Raw genomic sequence first — 18,249 nt, forward strand, 5'->3', positions numbered from 1 at the left:
ACCTTTTTTTCTAGAGAGCTATTACTAACTCCTAACAGTCGGTCTTTTTGTTCTCGGGCGCCACCCCCAATGTTTAAAGTGTTTGAGAGACCACCTCGGCCAATACGGGTAGCTTTTCTACAGTGGAGAATCCAGGGAAATGGGGTAAAAGCCAGTTAAAGTCGAATATATTCCATAACGAGGTTTATTTAAATAAATTAATTATGAATCCAATATCTTCAAATAAATAAAATATGAAGAAAATACTAAAACATGAAATATCGCAAACTCTAACACAGAGAAATTAAATCAGTTAATTACAATAGCCAATAATTAAGTAATTAATTAATAAATTAAATTAATTATGAATCCAATCTCTTCAAATAAATAAAATATGAAGAAAAATACTAAAACATGAAATATCAAAATCTAACACAGAGAAATTAAATCAGTTAATTACAATAGCAAATAATTAAGTTCATATGATTTAAATTCAAACCTGTAAAGAAATATTATAATAGAAAAATACTAGCAATACATATTCACATGCATCTTTAAATAAATCAAATATAAATCCAGTATCTTCAAATAAATCAAATATGAAGAAAATATTAAAACAGGAAATATCGCAAAATCTAATACAGAGAAATTATTATTTATTATACCATAAAATAAAATAAAACTCTACTGTGCTGAAACTAAAATTTGCGATTACTAGAACTCTGATGGGGTATCTGGCGGTGATAAAAAAAAGAAAGAATGCGATTACCTTTTTTTTCTGAAGGAAATCGGCGTCGGATCAAACGAAACGGTCTGGTTGTCTGAATCGCCTACAGCAGCCCGGAATTCGGTCACACTAATTATTCTCGGTCAGGTATAAAGAAAACTTAAGAAAATCGGCGTCGGATCAAAACGAAACGGTCTGGTTGTCTATTCACGGTCAGATATAAAAAAAAAACTTAAGTGCTCGGTTTTTAACTAAACGTACTTTTAACTACTTTACTTATCTAAACTCAGAAATCAGAAATACGGTTGAGACTTAATTTTTTTTAAATCAAATCTCTGCGACCACGATTTATACTTATTTTTAATCAAAGACGGAGATACGGTACTTTTACTTTAAAATTCAAGAATTCGGGTTTTTTACAGCAGCGCTGATAAAAAAAATTAAAATTGACTTAAACTCGCGAGGTTTACTCAGTAAAGATCACCGGTACTTAGTCTCAACAGGAAGAACCCCGTTTTCGCGCTCCCGTCGCTTAAATAATCTTTCCCGTCGGGAACCACGAACCACGTTTGGTTACCATCGTCCTACGACCCATCAAGATTCCTTACAGTAAAAAAAAACGGTTTTTACCCGTCGATCCTACAAAAACCCATTTGCTGTATGTACCAAAAAAAAAACTTCAACGTCTCCATGCAAATCGACGAAATATTTAACACAATTTTATCAGCAAATAATTTTTAGTATTAAAAATATTTTTCAGTTTTAGACTATCATAACAGTTCTAAAAATAAAAATAAACCATACTAAGCTTGTCTAAGAATTATTTGTTACCATAATCCTTCAAAACAAATGAACATATCAAATTCTACTTATATACAGTATGGTTCATAAATCCACAAACGCTATCCGTCCTGGTGATCAAAAAACAAATATTTAAACATTTACCATGAGAATATTAATGATAAAAAAATAAACAAGTTAGGTCCCAAGGCAGGATCGAACCCGGACCCTTCGGTGTACCAGCGAAGTACTTTATACGCCGCGCGTATATACTTATAAATACGCCGCGCTATCGTGCCGTGTTTGATTTATGTTCACGCCTAGCATTTAACCGGTTAAATAAAAAAAATATACGGACTTCATTACAGTTGGATGGTAGTTGTATGCTTGTTGGTGGTTAATACAAATCTCTGGGTCTACAGTTATTAAGAGATAAAACATGCGTAATAATACTAACCAAAATACAAAAGCAATATCGCAGATATCTTTTTTATTTTCAGGACGCTGGATATTTGGCAAAAAATTGACAAGCGTAAATATTTTCAGGTTTAAAACATCTTAAGATGAGTTCCATTGTTCCATTATTCTTAATAACTAAGTTAACTAAGTCTTCCGTAGTTAACTTAAAATGAAAAACGTTATCAGACGTTATATTTTTAGTGAAAAAGTGGCATGGCCTTTTTGTCATCTGCCTTTTTCTGTCATTGTCTGTCAAAATATTTCCTTCAAAGGGTTGTTCTGAAAATTAATTCTTATTGTAATTCAGCTTATTTAATTTTAACTCTAGTTAATTTTGGAGTATAACTAATATACAGGGTGGTCCGAACTGTATTCCGGAAACTTCAGCATATTTTCAAGATAAAAATAAGTAAAAAGTTCTTATAAATGTATGTCCTAAAATGCTTAGTTTTGGAGATACAGGGTGTAGAAGTTTCATTTTATTTTGATTTTTTCCAAATAATTTCTGAAGTAACATCAATATTTGGATGAAATTTGGTGTCTGGGAGTTTTTGATATGAGAAATTCGATTTTGATGTCAATATGGCTCCTACTTGTAGAGGACGCCACCTACATATTTTAATTGGTTTGAAGAGTAATAACTTTTCGTCCATACCTGTATAAAACTACTAAGTAAAAGTATACATTTACGACGTTTTAACGTAAAAAGATCTCTTAATATAAATCGCTACGAGTAATAGTTCTCGAGATATTTGATATCGAAATTATCAATACCTGTCATCATTGACATAAATTAAACATGTTGACTAAATAGTTAAGTGGACGGAAATCATAAATTTGAAATGTTTTTTGAGCCAAATCATTACCAATCATCATTTTTTCGAAGAGAAAATTTTATGATTAATTTAAAAAATAAAAATTTTTCAAATTTATCTTTTTAGTCAATAACTATCTACTCAACATGTTTATTTTTTGTCAATAATGACATCATATTGACAATTCCCATTCTAAATATTATAACCCACAAAATTCTAAAAGTTACTGGTTTTTGGAAGTATGCTTTGGAATTAAATAAGACAATAGAAAATTTCACTAATGACTTATATTTAATTTACAATTATAAACAATCAATGTAATTGGCTGTGACAGTCTAGATTATATGAGATTAGATATGCAACTGGAATACTTAAGTGTTTCTGCTTCGGTTGGTTGGGAGAAGGCCTCACCCTCTTCGCTGCACTCGTCCGCTGGTGGGTAGCGTGATTGTCCGGCTAACGTTGGAGAGCTGTGAGACTCCACCAGTCTCAGTGCGTGAGCTACTTATGGGGAGGGGTCAATTCTCGTATCTCCTAGAAGATAACAAACAGCAGTATTCTACTCAACACAATTGATAAGTACCCAGTTTTGTGGTGGTGTTCTAAATTACCAATTGAACTGTCTGTTGGTTGCCAGTGAAAGTACAATAAAAATAACTTATGATTAAAGAACATATTAGTGATTCAAATAAACAATAATCAATATCTAAATCCAACTACTAATTATTATAATAAAAATTATAATTAAAATTTAAAAAAGAAAATAGGCAATGACAGTTTAAATTAAGTTATAATTGAAAAGATTGTCCAAATTATTTAAAGAATATAAATATAGAATTATAACAAAAATATAAAAGAAAAATATTTTGCTCTCTCTCTCTAGAAAATTCCAGACCACCACAATCACTTCGGTACGACTTGAAAAAAAAAATATATTGTTACAGTAAATTATTTGATTTAATTTGTAGACACGTGTAAAAAGAATAAAAAAAATATGTAAGATTAAAAAAAATAGAAATATAGGAAAATTTAAATTAGAACAAAAGTTAATACTAAAATGCGATATTAAAAGATAAATTAAAAAACTAGATAGAAAGATAAAGGTAAATAGAAAGATAGAGATAAGATACGTAAAACGATAAATGCTCAATTCGACAGATAAAAACTAAAAGAAAAGATATGTCACTCCAGGAACGAAGATAATGCATCCGCTAAATAAGATAAAGATAAGGTAAGGTAAATTTGGCAGATACGAGGTAAAGATACGTTCCCCAGAGTGACCCAAAAACAACAAAAAACAAAAATCTATCTGTCGAATGGCCTGCCAATAGACACCACCACTACAGGGTCCAGATAAAACAAGAGTTGCCTTCTGGCAAGCAAGGATTCGTTAAAGGTGACATAAGTCGTATAATATAAATATTATTAAAAAATCCTTACTTACCAGAGTCCCTCCTGGTTCGTCTCTGAGAGTACTCCTTCAGTGATTGATTCTGTTCATGGCCCCTGAGATTGCTAAATCGAACACCTCTGCGGGTTCCTGTTCGACAGCTTGCGTCTCAGTACATAAATAAGAAAGATAAAAATAATTAGTACTAAATAAAAGTTAAAGGTATTAGAATTTTTTTTTACAAAACTACCATACACGTGCTACTAAGACAAGAAGATAAAGAGATGATGAAAAAAAAAATAAACTGTGAGATAAAAAGATAAAATAGAAAAAGGAATTTAAAGTTACAAGCTAATTAAATAATTAAATCAAATAATTAAATCATATTAGATAGTAAGAAATGTTTAAAAAAAATAAAACTAATAAATCATTTCCAAGTCGTACCTCGTGCCGGTGTCTTGAAAAAAAACTAGGTGTTTAAGCAAAGAAGATCGAGATGAGAGAGAGTGATTCTTGGCAAAACAAAAAAAAAAGTCCCTTTATAGAATTCTCCCACTCATTTAGACATGCGTTAAGTACCAAATGTCAATATAAAATTTATAATTAATAGTAAAAATAATAAATACGATAAAATTTCCTACATACCTTCAAAAAAATGTGTGTAACAATTGCATCTTAATTATTTAACACTAAACAAAATATTAATAATAAACCTTCGTTTTCATTAAAATTAAACAAATTATTATCGGTAACCCATAGGCAACCAGAAAATATATAAAATATTTAAACAATTTAAACTAACAACCATCGCTAGTGATGTGTACCACTATCGAGGTTCCGCAAAAAATCGATAATATATAAAAAAACGGATAAACGATATAAAAGGAAAAATGTAACGAAAATATTTTCGTTACAATATCTCGAGAAGAGTTTGGTTTGGTTTGGTTTGATTACCAAGAGACATTTTTTACGTAAAAAATTACGAAAATGTATATTTTTTAACTTGGCAGTTCTATACCTGTATAGAACTGGACAAATGGACAAAAAGTTATTACTCTTCAAAACAGTTAAATCACATGTAGGTGGCGCCCTCTATAAATAGGAGTCATAATGACATTAAAATCAAATTTCTCATGTCAAAAAACTATTAGACCCCAATTTTCATCGAAATATTTACTTTACTTCAGAAATTATTTGGAAAAAATCGAAATAAAAATGAAACTTCTACACCCTGTATCTCCGAAACTAAGCATTTTAGGACATATATTTATAAGAAGTTTTTTACTTCTTTTTATCTGCAGAATATGCTCCCGAAGTTTCCGGAATACAGTTCGGACCACCCTGTATATAAGAGTATAATATAATTCTAAATATATAATTCTTAAGTATATAATCTATAATTCTTAAGTTCTTATATCCATTTTAGGTCATATGTTGATTTTTTCAGAATAAACATTTCTTAATCCATAACTACTATCTTCAACTTCCAATTACATTTGAAACGAATAAATTCAATTTAGTCACAGCCGACAGCACTAAGATGTTAATTCGACCCTTGTTACTATAGCCCTTAATAGGCGAAGACTATTCTGAGAAGTTCTAAGACACGTTTGCTTTAGTTAGTGTCCTACTTATTACCAAACTTTATAATTTCTTAGCATATGGAATAGAGATGGAGAGAATGTGTTACCATAAATTTATTTGGTAATGTTACCCTATTATTTAAATTTGCATTAAGTTAAAATCAGCCGTGAAAGTTTTTTTTTACTACAAATGCTTTTTTTTCTGTACTTATGTCAAAAACGTATTGCTTCTACCTAAATTAAAATGTACATATATGCAAGTTTTTTACTACTATTATCAAATTTATTGTATATTGGATAACATCTAACAAACATTTTTTTGAAATTAAACTGATACTTTTATTACAGGTATGCATATAATTTTAATAACTTTATTCTTCAGATTAAATACCTTTATTTCTCATTTCATTTTGATTACACTCATATTATTTTGGAACGCGAATTTTATACCGTTAAAAACTTAATCGTATTATCTATTTTTTGATTTGTTTTGACGCTGATAACAGCCGACAAATATTCGAATTTCGTAAATTTATTGCCAATTAAATGAGGAAAATCAGAACAGACATATATATTTTTTGCCTGTCTTATAAGAAAATATAGCAAATTTAACAGAAATTCTGTATGCTACAAAGAGATATTAAACTAACACTATAATTTACAGTAACCATATTTTCGACGATATTACAAGATCACAGATGCTTTTGCTTATCTTGAGTCCTTCCTATATACGCTGAAATTATTAATAAATTTACTCATGCCGCTGCATTTTAGACTAGGCTATATAATTATGAAGGTTTTAAGTAAAGTTATGAAGCGTAATTTGGAATGCAAACGACTTAGAAGCTTTGAAAATCAAATTATGCCTAGTTATGAAAACTTGTTATCAGTAACTAAGATTCTTGTTAGAAAGTGTTATATTAACAGGGTAAATTATTTAGTTCGAATTAATATTAAATGGTGTTAATTTGATAACCAATTTAAATATATTGTTCAACCATTATTTACTTATCTATACTAATATATAAAATCTTTTTAAGTGACTGAATCACTGATTAATCACGATCCTGCTCAAACCACTCAACGTAAGAAGCTCAATTTTGGCATACAGGTTGATTCTAGGGTGTAGAGGTTCGATCTTCTTCTTTATGTACCGTCTCCATATCGGAGGTTGGCTATCATCATTGCTATTTTGACCTTGGAAGCTGCGGCCCTAAATAGGTCAGATGACGTGACATTAAACCATTTTCGCAGGTTTCTGAGCCAGGATATTCTTCTCCTTCCAACAGATCTTTTTCCTACAATTTTTCCCTGGATTATGAGTTGCAAAATCTCATACCTTGGACCTCTCATGATATGGCCGAGATATTGCAATTTTCTTTTTTTCACTTCCTTGAGGATCTCTACGCCCTTCCTCATTCTTCTCAGAACCTCCACGTTGGTTACATGTCTCGAAGGCCTCCAGTTTACGCTCGCAAAGCTCGTTGAGGGTCCAAGCTTCCATACCATACAAAAGGACTGGGAATACATAACATTTGAGCATACGAGTTCTCAGATCTAGGCTCAAATCGCGACTACAGAGCAGCTTCTTAATCTTCACAAAGGATGCACGGGCCTTCTCAATGCGAATCTTTATTTCTGAACAATAATCCGCGGTGCAGTCGACACTTGTACCCAGGTAGTCATACCTCTCTACTCTTTCGAGCTCCTCGCCTTCCGCGTACAGATGTTCATTAGGCACTCCAGTTTTAGTGACAATCATGTATTTGGTCTTCTTATTATTGAGTGTCAGACCATATTCTCGACTAGTTGTGATGACGTTATTTAATATATTCTGAAGGTCTTGCATGTTTTCAGCGAGAAGGACTGTATCGTCCGCGTAGCGCAAATTGTTCAGTGGTATGCCGTTAACTAGTATTCCACCAGCATCATTTTCGAGGGCTTTGTTAAAGATTTCCTCTGAGTAGACGTTAAAAAGGAGTGGTGAAAGAACACATCCCTGTCTAACTCCTCGTTTGATATCCACTGCTCTCGTCAGTTCAGATTGGACGCGAATAGACGCACTTTGATTAAGGAACAGTTTTACTATTATTTGTATATCTCTTGTATCGAGATTTTTTCGTTCTAACGCTTCTATTAGTTGATTGTGTCTTACTTTATCGAATGCTTTACTATAGTCAATAAAGCAGGCATATACGTTTTGATTGACATCAAGGCATCGCTGCATTAAGACATTGTAGGCAAACAAAGCCTCCCTAGCACCGAAACCATTTCTAAAGCCAAACTGAGTATCTGCTATATCTTCTTCTAATTTTCTGTAAATCCTGGGGTGGATGACTTTGAGAAAGATCTTAAGTGTGTGACTCATAAGGCTGATCGTGCGGTGTTCTTCACATTTTTTGGCATTATGCTTCTTTGGAATTGAGACAAACGTCGACTGGAGCCATTCCTTTGGTATCATCCCTGTTTCGTAGATCTTATTAAATAGAGAAGTGATAGCACCTAAGTGTTGTTCTTCAATCAACTTGTGCGCATCTGCAGGTAGATCGTCAGGGCCAGGCGCTTTCCCATCTTTGGCTGCTTTTATTGCCGCTTGCACTTCTTCCTTTAAAATAGAGGCCCCATTTCATTGTTAATGCTGGTAGTGATTTCTTCTCTTTGGTCGTTGAAAAGGGTTTCGATGTATTGTTCCCACAGAGTCAATTGATCTTTAATATCCAACACAATTTCTCCATCATCATTTGTATGAATGTACGATTTTTGCTTCCGAACAGTTCCAGTAAACTCTTTTATTTTTTTATGCATACTGTGTGAGCCGTGAAGTCTTTGCAGATTTTCTATTTCAGTGCATTCCTCTTAGTCCTCTTATTCCTCTTATCCACTCCTCCCTAGCTTGACGACATTTATATTTGATGACTTTCTGTATTCTTTTATATTCCTGTCTGTCTGTATTTTTCAGGTTCCTTCTTTCTCCCATAAGCATCAAAATTTCATGAGTCATCCAATCATTTCGCATTGTTCTTTTCTCAGGTTTCAGATATTTCTTGCAGGGTTCTATAATAGCCGATTTTAAACTTTGCCACATGTCTTCAGGTTGGCTCTGTGTTGCCGAACAGCAATTTATCAATTTATTTAGGTTTTCATTTATACCTTGGTACACCTTCACTTTCGCGTTATTACTTCTTAGTAGGCTGGTATTAATAGATGTTTGGTTCGACAAAACTTTCAGCTTCTTGAGCTTCACCATAATCTCCGTCACCAGAAGGTTGTGGTCCGAGCCTACATCTGCTCCTGGGTATGTTTTGACACTTTTCACTGCATTCCTATATCTCTGATTGAGGATAATATAATCAATTTGGTTTCGGACTATGCGGTTCTCACTGTCTCGTGGCGATTTCCATGTGTATAGGCGACGTTTTGGTAGTTTGAAGAACGTATTAGTTATTATCATGGAGTTTTCTTGGCAATATTGTAGAAGGCGATGTCCTCGCTCATTATATTCGCCCAGTCCATACCGCCCAATCCATTTTCCACAGGAACCTTGTCCAATCTTTGCATTCATGTCGCCCAGGAGCAAAGTGACGTCTTTGTTTTTAGTTAATTTCATGACGTCATCAATCTCTTTGTAGAACGATTCCACCTCCTCTTCGTCACTATCCACTGTTGGAGCGTAGACCTGAATCAGATTGAGTGTACCACAGTATGACTCAAGTTGTAAAAGCAAAACGCGAGGAGAAAAAGGCACGAAGTTCCTCACCGATCTCTGAAGACTCTTATCAAGAATGACCGCAACTCCGTGACGATGTTGACTGTCACTGCCTCCTGAGTAATAAATAATTTTGTCTTGAAGTCTACTCTGCCCGCAGTTTATCGAGCGAGCTTCACTGATTCCCATTATTTTGACGTTCAATCTATTCATTTCCAGAATTACATTGTGTGTTTTCCCTCGAGTGAACACGCTCTGAACCTTCCATGTTCCTATCTTTATTGGTTTTCGTAGTAGGGTATTTTTCGTATCGGTTGCATTACTCATATCAGTCACAACTGTCCTCTCCGGATATCCGATTGGAGGACTTACTCCGGAATTATATTTAGTCCTGACTTCAGCCATGATGATAATGCAGGGAATATCGCTATGTGATCTTTAATGCAGTGGTTTTCCAATTTGCCTTCTGCATCCTTATGCCGTTCACTACTTGCTGCAGTTCATCCGCCTTTTGAGTTGATTTCTCAGTCCAAGGACAAAAGAGTGCCCTTGCACTTTCTGGCTCTTCCACCCGAAGCTGTTGGCCAAAAAGTGGGGGCTGCTTATTCCGGCAGCCGTTCGGTCGTCAGAGCCTCGTTGGTTATCTAGCAGGGTGCACCGGATAACCGAGATTATCACGCGAGCAGATGAGGTTGACATTTGGGCTGACCTTGTCCTCGGCCTCGCCCCTTACACCCCAGAGGTTCGACAAGAAGGGATTTTTCGAAATTCCAGTTCCAAAGAGGGGAAACCACTCCTCAAATATTAGATAATTTTTATTTAAAAACCGGTGAGTTTTTCGGAAAAACTCTTAAACACGTATGTTTTATTTTGTTGTTTTACATATTTTAAAATTTTTTAAAAATGTGTACAGGATATTTCATAAAATATGACCATTGAGTAATCACGATTCTGCTTAAACTGCTTGACGTTTAAAGCTGATTTTTGGAAAAAGAATTGACTGTGGGGTGTAGAGGTTCGATAAGGAGGGGTTTCTCGAATCTCAAATTCCAAAAGGGTGAAAACGCCCCTTAAATATTACAATATTTGTTATTTAAAAAACGGTTAGTCTTTCGGGAAAACGCTTGGACACGCATAATTTATTTTCTTTTTTTACATATTTTGAAAGTTGGCTAATTGATTAACCACGATTCTGCTTAAACTGCTTGACGTAAAAAGCTTATTTTTGGCAAATGGATTTTTTGAAAGTCAAATTCCAACGAGATGAAACAAAAGTTATATAATAATATCGCCATATTGTTTTTTCTCATGCTGACATAGGTTAATATGAGAAAATTTTATCCAGTTTGTATGGTAATGGAAATTCTTGCTTTGCTTTATCATCGCCGTTACAAATGATTAATTCGACGCGAACGAAGCCGCTGGTACACGCTAGTAAAAATGTGTCAACAAAATAAAAAAAGCAAACCAGACTGTGCGCGTCAAAAATATATACTGACGTGTACAAAAAAAAACACTAGACGCGCGCTTCACTAACCATGTTGGTGAAACTTGTGTTTTCACTAACCATCATCAGATGGTTGAAACTAAACTAATAACAATTCTCTATTCTCAAAACTCTATAAATTGAGCGTTATATAAGCGATCAGTTGATACCGACAAAGCGTAACAAAACTAGTCAAGCGAGTCAAAACCAATCGAGTTTACCAATTAATTACCGAAACCAGACTGCTACTAGGTACTAGATCTCACTAGTAGGTCTGCATACGAATATTTTTCTATATATAAACTAGATTATCTTGAAAATAGCCTGGGTACTTCGTCACCTAAACAGAAATCTAAAAAGTGTAAAAAATATATTTTTTGTAAATGCCGTTGCATTAGGATCTAAATGGAAACAGCTAATCAGCAGTTTTAACTTGTAAACAAAATTATCTAACCAACAAAAATGCATAACGTTATTGAAGGTATATTTTCCATGAGTCGGGTCGTCAGAAGCAAAGGAAACAAAAAAATCTAAACAAACGATTGACTAAAACGATGATTGGCTAGAGAAAGAGACAACTTGTTACATTAGCAGGACGTAATAGATTTTAAATAGAATTAAAAAAGTTTTTTTGCATTATATTCATCAGCGTTAAATTGCTATAATGTCGAGATACTAAAACTTCGTAATTATCTCTCTAATTTTAACCAACTTTGGACGGCTCTAAATGCATCTACATTATCTGAACAATTGCATGCGCATATGCTGCGGCTATACATTTCGCTTCTGGTAAATTTCATTCAGTAAGTATGGAACGAGTTGGTATATTGCACAGTGTATATTATGCGGATTGTTTGACGTATGTACCACTTCATAACTTTGGATCTTATACATATACTCGTATACCATAAAACAATAGGGCTTTTGATTTTTGATATCATCGCGTTGTACTAGCTGGAAAAATGTCGATTGAGGACTGATTTAGTGTTTCTGTTTGTGAATTTAGTTTTGATTTCAGGACAGTTATTGTATTTGTAATAATTTTTTAATGAAGGTTGAAATATACAGGGTTGTTCACCACATACGACACAGAGTACTGTAGCTAAACGATTAGATTTTTACAAATTGTAAGTTTTGGTTTCGTTGAAGGACTATTAGAGCTATAATTTAAAAATATTTTTACAAGATACAGAGTGTCCCAAATAAATAAAAAATATCAAAGTTGTATTTTTATAAATGGAACAACCTGTATATTATTGCACTTTTAGTTTCTAAGATTAAAATAATGGTAAATTCGATTAAGGTTTATTACACTTAAACCTTACCGTTTTTAAAATATTTTCAATTTTGTGAAATTGCAGTATAAATTTTAAGGCTTCATTTCTCCGAGGGTATAAATTTTTTAATACGAAATATTTACTAAAGTTTATTTATTGATCAGTTATTGTGTTGCAATAATAAAAATTATACTACCTGATACAGAGTGTCTGAAAATTTATTTTAAATAATTACTAGCTTTAAACGGCAATAACTTGTTTAATTTAAATGGAACACCCTGTATATTTTATGAGAATCAGATGCACAATTTAATTATCTATCAAATTGTATTATACCACTTTTTACCTATTCCTTCAATTTTTCGTAGAAAACGCATTTTCTTATAATTTAGACCTCATTTATCAATATACCCATGGAATATTGACATTTTAGATTGCTTTTAAAACAGGAAATGTACAAAATGTACAGGCTGGTAATATTATCGCTTTTAGTAAAATGATAATATTACTAGTCCATTTGTATGCAAAAGGACATCTATTTTAATAGATTATATTATTATATAATAGAATTAAAACTATTTAAATCATTATAAAAGAGTATACCATTAATTAAATATACCACCAATATTTCCGCCCAAATACTAATTAATTACATACTTAATTGTGTTCGTTAATAAATTATTCTAAATAAATGTGGACTTGAATCAGAAATCAATATAATAATAAGTTATGAAAATGAACGTCTCTGTTGTTATAAATAAGCATTTGTCAAAAAATTAAATATCATTTTTAAGGTGTTAGTTTTTTACCACACTCTCTAATACCCATACATAATTCAGTTTTTTAGTATTTGGAGCAATTATTATTAATCAACGCAAACAGTCAATTAATGTAGTTTGAATACTGGAATCATATTAATTGGTCCTCTTTCAACAAATATTTAAACAGGTTTTTTATTTTTTAATGAAATAAAGGAACTATATCGACAATATTAGTATCTGTACTCTTTAAAAATCTGGTACATCTTTAAAAATAATCTAAAATGTCAGTATTCCATGGGTATATTGATAAATGAGTTCTAAATTACAAGAAAATGCATTTTCTAAGGAAACTTGAAGAGATAGGTAAAAAATGGTATAATATAATTTGATAGACAATTAATTGTGCATCTGACTCTCGTAAAATATACAGGGTGTTCTATTTAAATTAAACAAGTTATTGCCGTTTAAAGCTAATAATTATGTAAAATAAATATTTAGACACTCTGTATAAGGTAGTAAAATTTTTATTATTGCAGTACAATAACTGATCAATAAATAAACTTCAGTATTAAAAACTTTGATACCCTCGGAGAAATGTAGCCTTAAAATTTATACTGCAATTTCACGAAATTGAAATTATTTCAAAAACGGTAAGGTTTAAGTGTAATAAACTTTAATCAAATTTACCTTTATTTTAATCGTAGAGACTAAAAATGTAATAATATACAGGGTGTTCCATTTAAAAAAATACAACTTTAATGTTTTTTATTTATTTGGGACACTCTGTATCTTGTAAAAATATTTTTAAATTGTAGCTCTAATAGTCCTTCAACGAACCCAAAACTTACAATTTGTAAAAATCTAATCGTTTAGTTACAATATTCCGTGTCGTATGTGGTGAACAACCCTGTATATTTTTTATTTATTTATTAATACCTCTGAAATTACCGAAATATATTTACTCATATCTTAGGATTATGTAAAGTGATCTGTAAGGAATCCAGAAATGCAATAATATACGGGGTGTTACATTTAAAAAAAAATCATCCCGATCACCCATACTTTTTTGAGCCACCCTATAGAAGTTAAAATATATTCTTGAAAGACATCCTCGTACATACTTTAGGTCTGCACTTAAACAAAATTGGCAATTAGTCAATTCATGTCGATTATTGTGCTCTTGTAATGTTGATGTCCAGCTGTCAACGCTTTGGGAGCCTACCAACTGGGCATCTTGTCTCTGGCTTTTGTGTTTTGGCCCACTTGGCAATTCGATCTGGACCCATCCTGTCTACGTGGTCTCTCCAACAGCGGCGCCCTCCTCTTACCCATCTGACAACGTCCTGTACTCCCAACTCTCTTAGCGTGTGTTGCGTATTCTGTCGAGCAGTGTAGTCCCTTTTATTGTTCGTAATATTTTCATCTCTGTTGTTCTCATTTTCCTTTTCGTTTCTGATGTTTCTGCTCGTTTTATCAGTATGGGTCTTATACAGGTCTTTTAAATTCGGGTCTTACTCTCTGCACTCATGTATTTATTTTTCCATATTACATCACGTAAATACCCTGATATTCTTGAGGCTTCTTTAACCTTCCAGTGCCAGTGTAATTATCTGCTTCAGTCGTTATACTTCTGCTGCTCCATGTTTCTATCCTTAAATAATTGGAACTCATTACCTGGTTTATAATGCGCTCATTGACTACTAGTTTGCACCGTAGTGGATCTTAGAATATTCCCATAGATGGTGTTTTTTCGCATGAAATTTGCATGTTAAGACTCTGTGTCGCTAAGTTAAATTTATAGAGGAGGCGCTGTAGGTCGTCTTCATTTTGAGCAATCAGGATAGCATCATCTGCGTAACATAGTATTCTCAGGTAACGGTAACATCTTAAACCCTGCATTAACCTCGTTTACACTTTCAATTATTTGGTCCTTTATTATGTTAAAGGCTAAGGCTATCTCCCTGTCTGATACCAGATAAGGCTTTGAGTTCTATTGTTAAGCCAGATTCTGTTCGTATATTTGTTTTATTATTTATATTGAGCTGATTTACTAAGTTTGTGGGGTACTTGTTGACATCTTTTTGTTTAATCGATAGATCACATCTTTAAGTTTTACTCTATCAAATGCTTGCTTTAGATCTACGAAGCATATGTACAGGGTGGGTCAAATTCGACGCTTTTAAATGGAAACACCCTTTTCTATAGGAGATAGACGAAAACTAATATCGGTGTCTGGAGCTCAATTTTTGTCAAAAACATGATGGTGAAAACCGCATATCGATATCTGTTACCGTTTCGGAGTTACGGGGTGTTTTTCAAAAATATGCATTTTTAACAAATCGCTGTAACTTTTTTGCTATGGAAAATTTTGTATTTTTATGAAAACATTTCCAAAGCACCTTTTTACGTAGAATTTAATGGTTTAAGTATAGTTTTTCTAAAATTAATATTTTAAGAATTATCAACAAAAAATTTGATTTTTTATATGGGGCACCCTCTATATTTTTAATTTATTGAAAAGAATTTAAAATTACCTTTCCAAAAATATAACATACTTAATATTTTGCTCGATTCCTCTTCGAGATATAGAGTATATAAAAATTCGCCCGCTTTAAATAAGTAGGCTTTGAGCGGCACCGGCTGTAATGCAAAAAAAATCTAGCTCTGAGCATCAATTAAAACGAAAATAATATTTGCTATGAGAGATGCAGAATTTTATAACAATTTAAAATATATTTAACCAACATCAACACATTTAAACTATATCTAATAACATTAAAAATAAATAGCAAACCAAAACATGAGATTTTGCTATAGGTGTTTAACATATCGACCGTCTTCTGTTATGGACAGACGGGGCAGTTTTTGAACATTTCTCGCAAAATTCATTAACTCAGTGGGGGTGAAAGATACCCCCTCATAACTGCTAAGTATTTCTAATTCTTGTCTAGACTATACGGAAGAATAAGGAACTTTTATTCTTTCGCAAATATATCAATAGGATTAGATCCATGGGCACTAAGTCAGGCGGCCTCGACGGCCAACGGCTGGGATCTTGGTTAGCTATTCAAATATTCTTGAAATTGGCTGCAAAAATTTGCTAATAACTTCAGCGTTCAGAGCCGGTGCGTCGTCTTGCTGGAAAAATATGTTTTCGAGTTCCATTAGAGGTATATCATCAATAAGGGGTCCAAAGCCTACTAGTTAAAAGTGGCGAACTTTTAAAAATTCTGTATTTCGAAGAGGATTATGAACAAAATATCAAGTGTGCTATATTTTTGGAAAGGTAATTTTAAATTCTTTTCAGTTAATTAAAAATATAGAGGTGTCCCAAATAAAAAATCAATTTTTCTGTTGATAACTCTTAAATTATTAATTTAAAAAAAATTATACTTAAACCATTAAATTCTACGTAAAAAGGTGCTTTGGAAATGTTTTCATAGAAATACAAAATTTTCCATAGCAAAAAAGTTACAGCGATTTGTAAAAATGCACAGTTTTGAAAAACACCCCGTAACTCCGAAACGGTAACAGATATTGATGTGCGGTTTTTACCATCATGTTTTTGATGAAAATTAAGCTCCAGACACCGATATTAGTTTTCGTCTATCTCCTATAGAAAAGGGTGTTTCCATTTAAAAGCGTCGAATTTGACACACCCTGTACATGGGTTTATTGAATTCTATGGATTTCTCTAATAGTTCACTACCGTTGATCTATTTCGGCGGAAATTTTGCTGCTCTTCGGATATTTCTACCTTAGCATTTTATTTGCTAGCATTTTTGTTTTACTACACTACTAAGTAACATTATACCTCTATAATTCTTCGGGTCGGATTTTGAACCTTTTTTATATATAGGTATAGTTATGCTGGTTTTCCATTCTTCAGGTATTAATCCAGTTTGTTCTATTTTTTCGTATAGTTGTATTAGTTCTTTGTCGATTTCTGGGCCTCCGTACTTAAGCAATTCATTTGGATTATTATCTATACCTTTATAGCTGTTTGTAATTCTTCTAGTGTAATGTTTTCCTCTTGATCGTATGGAGATGGTGGGTTCTCGATTTCTAACTCATCATTATTTTCGGTGTTATCATACAAATTTTCAAAGTAGCTTGCCCATGTTTCCTGACTTATAGCGTTAATGACTACTTCCTCGTTGACTGGTTTTTTCCTCCTTCATAAAGAAGTCCACTCAGAAGTTTTCCCGGTATGTTTTCTGCAAATCTTTAGTGGCGTTAGCTGTTCTATTTCTCACTCTTTTGTAGACTTCACATTCTTCGTGTGACCTATTGTTAATATATTTTATGTAAGCATCCTTTTTTTCCTTTGCCAGTTCTTTGACTTTTGGACTTTTGGTGTATGTTTGCGTCTATTGTTCGTTCTTCTAAAGCTTCCATGGCACTGTTTTTTAGGTTGTTCTTTACTTTTTCCCAGGCGGCTTCTACGTTATCGTATTTTGTTATGGGGTTTTAGGTAATCTTCTCGCGGAGTCTTTGTTGATAAAGGTATGTGATACTTTCGTCCTTGAGTGATTCCATATTAAATTTGCTGACATAATTTGCTATAACTTACGAGTACACAAAACTAGTCCGTATTGTGTTCCGATATTAGCCGAAGTTAATACACGCACATCAATTATCTTACACACTCGTAGATATTAAATCCTTCCAATCTTCCATATTTGATTTTAAATAATTTTCTTATATGTATATTATCAATTTCAGGTGCCTTCATTCAACGGCTCAAGCCATCTGCGTTACCGCGGCTTGGCCGAGTCCGCCCTCACGTGGCTGGATCTCGAGATCACATTCAAACCGACCATATCCGACGGCCTCATCATCTACAACGGCCATAGAATGGACGGCACCGGGGACTTTATGGGCCTCTACCTCAACGACGGCTTCGTGGAGTTCGCCTACAATTTGGGCACCGGAGCGGCTATAGTGAGGAGTCACGGTCGCGTCGAACTGAGCGAATGGCATGAGGTAACTAGAATAGAGATTAATTTGAGCGATGTCAGCAATGTCGTGTCGTAACCTCATGTCAGTAACCTCATCAATGTTAAAAACATCAACAGGTAGACAGTATATTGGTACAAAAATTAAAGCTGCAATTAAAGATAAACGTTATATTATTAAAACTCATAACAATAGAATAAACGAATATTAGAAACTTGGGGTAAGATTTTCATCTAAGCGTAGGATATAACTTATTCTTAACTATATAACTTATACTTACTCTTAACTTTGTAGTGTCCTGAAGATGCAAATAAATTTTGCAAAACG

The 18,249-nt window shown here is 33.1% G+C and overlaps 1 protein-coding gene across 1 annotated transcript in view; it reads left to right on the top strand.

Moving 5' to 3' along the window:
• LOC115889797 (pikachurin-like) overlaps positions 1 to 18,249 on the top strand; it is a 340,782-nt gene that overhangs the window by 265,734 nt on the left and 56,799 nt on the right. The window contains exon 9 of the mRNA XM_030909876.1: positions 17,689 to 17,949. Within this exon, the coding sequence (XP_030765736.1) occupies positions 17,689 to 17,949 (261 nt within the window). The remainder of the gene's footprint in view (positions 1 to 17,688; positions 17,950 to 18,249) is intronic.

The sequence above is a fragment of the Sitophilus oryzae genome, unplaced genomic scaffold (genome assembly GCF_002938485.1).
Source record: "Sitophilus oryzae breed Bouriz unplaced genomic scaffold, Soryzae_2.0 scaffold_847_pilon_pilon, whole genome shotgun sequence".
Lineage (NCBI taxonomy): Eukaryota > Metazoa > Arthropoda > Insecta > Coleoptera > Curculionidae > Sitophilus > Sitophilus oryzae.